This window comes from Fundulus heteroclitus, chromosome 23 (assembly GCF_011125445.2).
Source record: "Fundulus heteroclitus isolate FHET01 chromosome 23, MU-UCD_Fhet_4.1, whole genome shotgun sequence".
Classification (NCBI taxonomy): domain Eukaryota; kingdom Metazoa; phylum Chordata; class Actinopteri; order Cyprinodontiformes; family Fundulidae; genus Fundulus; species Fundulus heteroclitus.
Window position 1 is genome coordinate 18,978,568 of NC_046383.1, and position 10,181 is coordinate 18,988,748.

At 41.4% G+C, this 10,181-nt stretch overlaps 2 protein-coding genes across 3 annotated transcripts in view; one reads left to right on the plus strand and one right to left on the minus strand.

Moving 5' to 3' along the window:
• Positions 1 to 406, minus strand: part of rad9a (RAD9 checkpoint clamp component A) — a 9,921-nt gene extending 9,515 nt beyond the window's left edge. Inside the window, exon 1 of the mRNA XM_012871951.3 lies at positions 88 to 406. Coding sequence (XP_012727405.2) covers positions 88 to 121 — 34 coding nt within the window. The 5' untranslated portion in view covers positions 122 to 406. The remainder of the gene's footprint in view (positions 1 to 87) is intronic.
• The window catches only part of LOC105932628, a 10,085-nt gene extending 268 nt beyond the window's left edge, over positions 1 to 9,817 (plus strand). The window contains exons 2-8 of one of the 2 annotated variants that reach the window (XM_036127114.1): positions 3,454 to 3,877; positions 4,018 to 4,851; positions 4,958 to 5,061; positions 6,073 to 6,490; positions 6,599 to 6,734; positions 8,885 to 9,099; positions 9,496 to 9,817. In XM_036127114.1, the coding sequence (XP_035983007.1) occupies positions 4,018 to 4,851; positions 4,958 to 5,061; positions 6,073 to 6,490; positions 6,599 to 6,734; positions 8,885 to 9,099; positions 9,496 to 9,735 (1,947 nt within the window). In that variant the 5' untranslated portion in view covers positions 3,454 to 3,877 and the 3' untranslated portion in view covers positions 9,736 to 9,817. Of the gene's footprint in view, positions 1 to 3,453; positions 4,852 to 4,957; positions 5,062 to 6,072; positions 6,491 to 6,598; positions 6,735 to 8,884; positions 9,100 to 9,495 lie in introns of both variants that reach the window. The other variant, XM_012871868.3, reaches the window with a different exon arrangement.
• The last annotated feature ends 364 nt before the right edge of the window (positions 9,818 to 10,181 follow it).

Below are 10,181 nucleotides of genomic sequence, written 5' to 3' on the forward strand. Positions count from 1 at the left end.
ACACAGTCAATGATTCAGTCATTGCTAACTTATAATGCTTGTAATCTAACTGCGGAGAGCGCTGAAGCAACAGGAAGTGTTCAGTACCTTTCACGTTTCCTCCCGTCACGACACATTGCATTTTTACACAGTTATTTATCGGTTAAATGAGCAAACCGCGCCGCAAGGTTTTCACAGAGCTACCAAACAGCCGTGGGATCGGTTTGTTGGGTTTTTAATCGTGTCCGCCCAGAGAATAGCTCCTCGTACGAAAAACATACTTGTTTTTTTTTTTTTGTTTTTGTTTTTTGCTGTGGCTGTGTTTTTAAAAGTAAAAAGTTTATTTGCGATGGCCGCTTCACTCAACAACCGACCCTCGCCTTGTTTACGCCGCCATAACCCACTTCCTCGCAGTGGACCTATCAGAGACACAGGAGTCAAGCGCATGCGCACTAACTGAGGAGTCGATGATAATGGCGGGAATTCCGGCTCTTATTTTGGGATTCTGTAGATTTGTCGCAGGTCTTCCAAAGAGCCGGCTCTTTTAGTTCGTTCACTTAGAACCTCCTCCAGCCTTAATTTAGTTAACTTTTGATGTTTTATCGGTGTAGATACATTGAAAATGCTACTGCTTTTTTTTGATGACATGCACTGTATTATAGATAAATAACTTTTACATCTGAATAGATTCCTGAACACTTATTTATAAACCAGTAATAGTTTTTTTTTTTTTTACAACTAGGGTTGATTACCTGGTGGCAGATATTAGGTTAATTAAGGTTATTTTTGAGTCTGTCCACTTAATGGCTCCAGCCTGCTCTGCATACCGAGAACACGAACCAAACAAGGAGAAGCAGCATTTAGTTCCTATGCTCCACTTATCTGGAACAAACTTCCTGAAAACTGTAAAGGTGCGGAAAGCCTGAGTTCCTTTAAATCGAGATTAAAAACACATTTGTTTGAAATTGCCTTTGAATGTTCTAGTTAAACTGTTTTACTGTTTTAAATGTTCTTTTTTGTTTCTACATTCTACCCCTACTTGCTTTTATTCCTATATTTTAATCATGTAAAGCACTTTGCATTGTCTCTGTACTGAATTGTGCTATATAAATAAATTTGCCTTGCCTTGCCTTAATATTTAGTAGTAAGTCTTTTATTGTCTAATTGTAGTACTTGTTCTTAAATGGGAAGTGAATACAGTCGCATATCTTTCTTATTAGATGACAGGTAGATGACTATTCCAATGCACCAGACTTCTAGTAATGCCATTCCTTTCCCTTAATTGCTGCATACTGATATAGACAGGTTTTCTTTTGATAGTTAAAATCTCAAGTCTTATTTCACTTTTGATTTGCCTACAATAAGCTTGGATTAAGCATCAGACTGGTCCAGATGTTTGTGCTGCAATAAACCTCACTAGATGTTTGACTGGATCCTTATTCTTGCTCCAAATGTGTGATTATGCTTTAGAGTCCACCACAAAAACAACAGTATCAACCTTAAACCTATTGTTCTCATTTCAATATTGATCAGATGTACATTGTGATAGCTTAGTTTAGACTTTAATGATGAATTAATACATTGGCAGAGACTTTAGTGTAAAGATACAATACTGAGATAATACAGTGCTTTACAAAAGTATTTTTACCACATTTTTCTTATATTTTGTCACAATGCAACCACAAACAACAATTTACTTGAGGTTACTCAAAAGTGAGATAAATTACACAGGGTTTCCAAAATTGTTTGCAAATAAATATGTGGAAAGGTGTGGATTTATATGCAACCCCACTAAGTAAATAGTTTGTAAAACGCCCGTTTGTCGCAAATAAATCTGAAAGTCTTTTGAGGAGCGTCTCTGCCATCTTTGCTCATCTACAGACAGACATTTATTCCCATTCAATTGGGCAAAGAGACTTAAACTTAGACTGGATGAGGATTGTCTGTGAACCTCAACTTTCAAGTCTTTCTACTGTTTTGCCCAGGACTTTGACTAGGCCATTTAACACATTAAAGTACTTTGATCTAAGCCATCTCATTGTAGCTCTGGCTGCATGCCTACGGTGGGTGTCCTCTGCTAGTTCTTTACCCTGGAGAAGCAATCTTCTTTTATTCTTTAGTAAGAAAAGACTTGCGGTGCAGAAAATATACTTTAACACATTTAAACGAGCCAGAGGAGTGGTACAGCTTCAGTACTGGACTCTCATATTGATCATGGTGAAAAGGAAAGGGTAAAATCAGGAAGTGAGAGAGCTTGAAATTATCATTTACTTGAGCATTGTATAGAATCTAGAATGTACACTCCGCAATAGAGTGTACCCATATGACATCAGTGTCCCTCGCATTGCATTGGTGGAGAATGTGTCACCATATTCTAGACATGACTAAGCTGGTCCATTTTCATTAATCAGTCCAATCTATGTCAGTCTCTGTCGTCCTCAGTGTCCGTGAGTTATCTGCAGTTTTCCAGTAACTGCTTTCTGCAGCTCCAGCGTCTGTAATCTCATAATCTTTAACAGAGGTTTTAGGACCTTGTACTTAGTCCCATCTATCTTCTCATTATCTCTGACAAGCCTTTATGCCCCTTCTAAGAAAAATCATTCCCACCGCATGATGCTGCCACCACTATGTTTCATCATTGAGGCGACGTGCTCAGGGTGAAATGCAGTGTTAGTTTCTCTGCTGGCATGTAAGGGCAGAAAGTTCCACTTTGGTCTCCTCTGACCCGAACACTGTCCACATATCTGCTGGGTACCATTTAGAGCCGCAAACTGAATGTTTGTTTCCATCATGTTGCCAGTCTTTCATTTTCACACAGTGTTTGGAAGTGCGCAATTGGTGTTTCTCCTGTCACCAGATTCTCCTGTTTGAGCTGTGAATCTCTGCAGCTCCTCCAGAGTTACCACAGGTAACCTCTGACTAAGCCCACCAACTGCTGGCTTTTCAAATTTTAACTGAGGACATTGTTTGCTCTGGACTTTATTTAGAGGTATCAGTGTAAACGAGTACATTCAATATTTTTTTTTGATTTTAAAAAAAAAAAACTAACAAAAAACATTATTATTGTAAAAGAAATTGAAGATCCGGTATCATTTTCCTTCCAATTCTACTTTACTAAGTTTAAAATTGTGGTTGTGACAAAAACTAGAAATGCTGAAAGGGGCATGAATTCTTCTGCAAGGCGCTGAAGGTCTAAAACGACCGAGTTAAGACATAATGGGATTCTGAGAATCTTGCATCGTTCTCTCCCTCTAAAGAGGCAAACTGTAGAAACACCTGCTGTTCTCATTTAAAACCTCCCTATAATTACCAGCGGAGGGTCACTGTGGGAAAAAAGAGGGCGTGTGTGTGCAACATGTGTTATACTCGGTGAGAAATAGGAAGGAAGGGCGACTTAAGACACGCGCAGAGGGAGCGTCACTGTCAAGGCAAAGTTATCTCACCTCTCTGGTTTTTCTCGTTTGTCTGCTTCAGTGCGTACGATGCGAGGAACGCTGCCATGAACTCACTCTCCTCCCGTCAGAGGTGATACCAGCGGCTGCTGTGAAGAGGTGTGTGAACGCGACGAGCTGCTGTGCCCAAACCGTGGACACTTGAGAGAAAGGGAGAGACTTCCACTGGAAGCACGAGGAGCTTTTTTTTCCCGCGAGAGAAGGACTTATTTACGTTTGCAGAGTTCGAGGAGCGTTGAACGAGTGGATGTAAAATGGCAGCGAGGCCTATTTGAGAAGCAGCAGCGAGAAGAGAAGCGGTGAAATGTGGGCCCTTTGGTTTTCTTTTGTGGTGAAGAACTGTTCGCGCGATGGAAAGAGATCAAAAAAGCTCGGCAAGAGCAAGCCAGCCCTCGCAGGAGTCTTTTAAAACCAACTCTGGACTAAAGGAGTGATTCGGTCCACAGGTACATTTTTCTCTCTTGGTATCCAGCCACGACCAAACAGGGCAGTGGAGTGAAGCCGTCCCTGTTTAGCTGGATGTGCTGCATTGTTCGCATGTGTTTCAGTGAAACCAGGATTTAACGCACAGACGTTTTGCTCCTAGATGTCTCAGTCATCTAATCCAGCAGACACTCAGGCCTTGCTGCAGTCCATGCTGCAGAGACTGAAGCTTCAGCCGGGAAGAGAGGGCCAGACGCACTTTCAGACGCCTGTATCCCCATCTGCAGCTCCGGCTCTGTGGCCCAACGGTGAGACGGGAGCACCCGGCCTCCAGGAAGTTACCAGCAGTCCTGTGAATGTGTTTAATTTCAACGGGAGCCCTTCTACAGGGATCACAGTCCCAGCCGGCTTCAAAAGTGAGGAAAAACAGCCAACAAGTCCTGCTTTTGAAGGGAGCAGGAGTCCAACTTCCTTCCCTTTGCAGAAAGTTGGCACCGATGGAGACACGGGCGAGAAGAGGGAGCTGGACCAGGCTCCTCATCCTAGGTTCTCCCCAACGAGTACAAGGCCGCTTTTTCCTACTAAGCCACAGAAAGAGGTTAAACTCACCTTCTTCAAGAAGACCAACGTGGAGAGGGAGCCCATCGGCAACTCCATGATGACAGGACAGATCCCTGCCAGTGCTGACTCTGTTCAGGAGCTGGCTCAACGCCAGAACCACGTCCCGGTGTGGTCCGTGACCAGCGCCGGTCCTGGCCTGGCTGGTGGAGGACATGCAGGATTCCACGTGGGGAACGGCGGAACCGGCAGCTTGGAGCAAAATAAGGACGTCCAGGTCTTTTCGAGCAGCCAAATAACGACAAGCAAAACCAGAAAGCGGTCAACCGAGAGCAAAACGAGAAGATGGACGCAGAAGATCAAGGAGAGATTCAAGGACAGACACGGCAACGTTGGGAAAAAGGGCAAAGAAGAGGGGATTCCTGAACAAGAAACGCAAGTGAGCGTCATTCTGTTAATATCGCTCTCATTATTTTTTTTCCCATAATAACAAATAGTTGGGAAAAAAAAGGAATGTCTTTAATCACATTTCATCCTCCAATCAGGTAATAAGAGCAGAAACACCGGGCAACAGAACAAATAATGATGAAGACTGCAGTCGCAAATTACATCCTGCACAAACAGAGGACAACACTATGAGCAACAACAGGTAATCAACCAGAAAGACTCGCTCTTAAAAATATCCAAAATAGTTCTACAGAACATTTTTTTGTCTGTTTTTATTGGCTTCTTATGAAAACTCATCAGAGAGTTATGACAGGCATTTGGGATATTTCCAGTCACAGCTTTGTGACTGATTTACATGTAATGTGCCAAGAACGCCCCTGTCACTCATAAAGTCTGTCATCAGATGTCTGCAAACACACTTTCAATCAGTCATGTGTGGTATGATAAAATAAATAATCCTGGAAACAATGTTAAACACAGCTGTTAGACAAAGGTTTATTGTTTGGAGGCTGGGAAACATTATGATATATATATATATATATATATATATATATATATATATATATATATATATATATATATATATATATATATATATATATAATATATATTTTTTTTTTTTTTTTTTTTTTTTTTTTTTATCCAACAAACGCTTATTGTTCAATAACAGATATGCTATAAATCCTGAAACACTTCTCAGCTCCTTTTTTTAAGAGGAATTCATGAAAAACAATAAGTAACATTAAAAACGCTAAATGAAAAGCCTGCAGATCTAACGCTATATATATATATATATATATATATATAAGAAAATCTAGTTATAAGTAAACACTAATTATAATACTTGGCAGCATCTATGGGACAATTTGTGTATATTTATGGTTTATTTGTCCCTCTTTGCTGGTGTTCTGTTTTTGTTTCATGAAGGAACAGAACAGTGTTGCTACACATGTCTGAGTAATCAAAAGAAACATAGCTGTAACATTTGCTCCAGTCTATGACTTGCTATCCTGGATTTGATTTCTGGTCATTTCCATTTGTTCTAGAAATGGCAGTACTGACCCAAACTCATTAATGATGTCTACTAGCATTTATGTATACAATATTCAGTGCAATGAACCACACAAGCACGGTTTGCAATATCTTAGATAGTAAGACTGTGGCGCTTTGAGTCCTAGAGTCTCACCTGAGTTTAAACTTTCTCTTCTTTCAGGCGTAGCAGTGACCTTGACATCGGCCTGGGGTCATTCAGCCTCCTGGAGGAGATCGTCCAGGGTCAGGAGTGGGCTAAGTTCATAAACCCAAACTTTTCCACGACCTCCGGAACCGAGAGACCGTCACAGGATCCGTCGAGCCAACCCCACGCGCAGCCAAATCCTCACAGTCTCAATCTGTCACCGGGGAGTTTGAATCCGGCAGGAACTGGGAGCAACCAGTGGAGCTTCAGGAGCACAGAGTCCTCGCCTGCCCCGGCCTTCAGCATGCCACCGCCGGCCCCTGTTTTCCCACCTGCACCCACGGACACTTCAGCGTTAAAGCAGCAGGCCGACCAGCCCGAGCCAATGGAAGACGGACAAAACCGATCGGAAATGCTGTCCAGACTTCAGCTCAAGCTGTCAGCATTTGCCGAGGTCAGATATTAATTGCTTTATTGAAAGAAAGAAAAAAAAACATGTATAAAATGTTGTTAGTGCAGTTCCAGCATTAAAGCATTAAAAGCCATCTCTCTTCGATTGCAGACGTCGGGCAACCCTTACCACTCAATAGTGAGGAACAGACTCCAGATGAGCAGAAAGAGGCAACATCAGCCGGCCGAGAGGAGAGAGGAGAGGCTCCAGACCCAGAGAGCGAGTGATGGAGAAAAGACTGACAAAGGTACCAAACAGGAAATGAGGAAAAAGGCTGCGAAAACACACAAAATCCATGTTTTACGATGCAGTTAAAGGTTGTCAGGTAGTAACACATTACACAGCAGAGTATTTTCAGGAGAAGTATGAAGGCGCTACAGGGAACCATCGGGCTTGCTTACAGGGTTCCTATGGGGTACTAATCTGCAGAGGAACTAACAGCATGCCTACAGGAATACTTTATAGACAGAAAGGACTGAAAATGGTCCTGCATCACAGCACCTTTGTTTGCAAACATACGTGGACACGGACAGGATCCAAGCAAACAATGTAAGATGATCGGATGATGGCGATCAGAGATGGTTAATTTCCTACATTTAGTTTCAGGATATACTAAATTTTCCTTTTCATTCATTTTCATTTTCAGTAATGGAAAGGTCCTTATGACACGTGATGTTACATTATTGCAAAAATAGTAATTAGGCATAACACAAAAAGACAAACACCACTACTTACTCTAATAGGATCTTACGCATCAAAGGAAATATACCCTTTATTTTATTTTTTAACAGCTCAGCCTGGTGATTGTGAAGCAGAATTCACCAAGCGTTGGATTGTTCACCCACTAATAGGGAATGGGAGCTGGGTTCCAACACAGCAGATGGGTCATCGTGGCACCTAAGCATTTATGAGACATAAGTGAGTGGTGCCCTAGCCGCTTTAAACGAGGACGCTTCTGTTCTGGGAAGGCTGAAAGTTTCTACAGATTCCCACTCTGGGTCCCTGCACAGTGGGAGCCCACTGCTCCCTAAGAGATGGTTTAGATGCAGAGGACACATTTCATTCAAATGTGCAAAAGCTGCAATTAAAAATGTAGATGATCATTATTGTTATTATTAGTTCAGTATATTTCTTCTTTATGGAGGGAAATTGAACCTTCATTATAATCAGATCATGGTCCTAAAACAAGCTCTTAGATTTTTTTTTGTTGTATTTATTTTAAGACCATCTTCATTAGCACCGTGTTGGTTGTCAGAGGCATCAAGCAGACGGAGTAACACTAAACCATCAGAGTACTTTACCATATATTAGTTTGGTGTAATTACACGGCAGTTTTAGGTGTTTCAGCCAAACTCCAACATCCCCGATTGTAGGGGTTCCCAAAGTGGGGGTCTGGAGCCCCCTGGGGGTCGTGAGATATCTCTAGGGGAGTCACGAGATGATTTGATCCTGATGTGCTAAAAAAGATTCAGTATTTACTTATTTGTGAAACCGGTACCAAAGTATAACTTTAAAAGATGCTCAACATTCCTCATTTTAACGAAAGGGGAAGACAGCAAAAAATACTACTTTATTCTCGTAATTTTACGACCTTATTCGCAATAGTATGGCTTTATTCTCATAATTTCCCAAGAAATGATAGAGTTTTGTTATGTTTAACCGTCTGGACCTTGCCAGGATAAAGGCAGTCCCTTTTTGAGTCACTTTGGTTACCAACCTGTAAGTACATGCACGTTACAGTGCATGTACTTACATTCACTGTAAGTACATGCACTGTAAGGTGCATGTACTTACAGTGATAAAGTACATGTTAAACTTACAGTGTCTCTACAGGATATTAGCAGGGCTACGTTCAGCATAATAAAAGGCTATCTGTGAGAGTTCTTCAAGTATACTTAGAAAAGGGGCTGCAAAATAAAAATAAAAACTTTGCTTTTGTGATAACTACGATAAATATTGCAATTATAAAATCAGTATGTGATATATGCCTATTTTCCTTTTTCCTCACTCTGTCAGCTGTGCTTCCGTCACTCCGTGAGCTTTAGCGTTTTGGGCATCTGTGTCCGCTGTGAGCATCTGCTTCTGTGAGACTCTGTCCGACTGACATATTTGCGGTATATTGTGCAGCTCTACTGAAAAGGTATTTACAGGGAACCAATGAGATATTTTCTCTGGCACCATGCCCATAATAATCCTAAAAGGTACCCTGCAAGTGCTCTGTTGGTACCCTTCGACGCCTGGGCTGTATTGCTACTAATCTTTACACTTTATCTACATTTTAGTGAAATATGTCCCCTACTAGGGTTCAACAGTAATTGCATATTTAATTTGTAATGGTATATTTAATTTTTCAGCAGTTTTGTCCTCTGTTTTTTCTTTCCCCTTGTGTTGAAACAGGGCCGTTATGTTCACCATCCTCCGCCAGCATCCAAATGATGGAAGAATCAGTGGAGCCGCAGCAGGAAAGCGTCTCCCCTCCACACGAGCCGAGGCCTCATCCCATCCCTCTGTCTCCAACGTCATTTAATCCTGCTGCTCTCCCACCTCGGAGTGTCCTCAGACAAAAGGCGCCCCATGACTCCGAATCCTCCATAGAAACGCTGACAAAACGGGTAAGGTGTTTTGGATGACGAGGTGTGAAAGTTTTAAACGTAAAGGACATTAATGTTATTACTAGCAGCTAAAAAAAAAGAGGGGGAAATAACGTTAACACTGACCTTAACTCACAGTTTGAGTTCCTTTTTCATTTATACACGTCAATCACGATGTGGTGTTTTGCATTGAGAAAGTAATGCTTCTGTTCTTACTATTAAATACTGAGAAAAAACATTACTTTCTAAATCTAGATGTGATAATCTGGAAATATTGGAAAGTTATTCAGACACTACAGTTTTTCTTAAAGAATACCAGCATATATCTGACATGTTAGGGTCCATCTGAGACTGATTATTTTGTGTTGTTCTCTGTCCGTGTTCCTCTGTTGTTCCATTTCTGGTTCCGTCGCTCAGAGACGGGTCGAGGAGAAGCGGCAAGTTCATTTCTGCGAGCAGGTGACCACCATCGAATCCGCGGACATGGATTTTACGGACTCGGAGGAGGATTCGGGAGCGGACGAGGACTCCTCATTCGAGCCGGACTTTGAGGCGGTGCAGGCGGAAATGGATGAGGCGTTGCCGGCCCGCCGTTCCAATCTCCCTGCATGGATACAGGCCCTGAAGAAGATGAACGCTGGGAAAAAGCACAGATAGCGACCGCAGAACAGGAATAATACACACCCGGTCTACTAGGTTAGCAATGTTTTAAAAAAAAAATAGATTTTTACAAACTTTATATTTGATGATGTGGTTTGTCTCAAATACAGATTGATCTGGTTCTGAAAGTGTCAGTATTTTTAGACATGCTTTATTATTATTCATGAGTACAAGCAGCAAAGAGCCAATTTACAGCTGAAGAAAAAAATACTGCACTGCAAATATAGACCTAAAAATAAGATTTTTTTTTCCTTGAAATTAATGTATATTTCCTTGATTTGAGCAGGTAAATAGGACTATTTGCCAATGGAATAAGATTTTTGCACTTAAAATAGGAACAGTTCATCTCCATCATCTTATTTCAAGTACAGTATATCTAATTATCTTATTTTAGGGGTAAAAATACTCATTCCATTGGCAAATAATCTTATTTACCTGCTCAA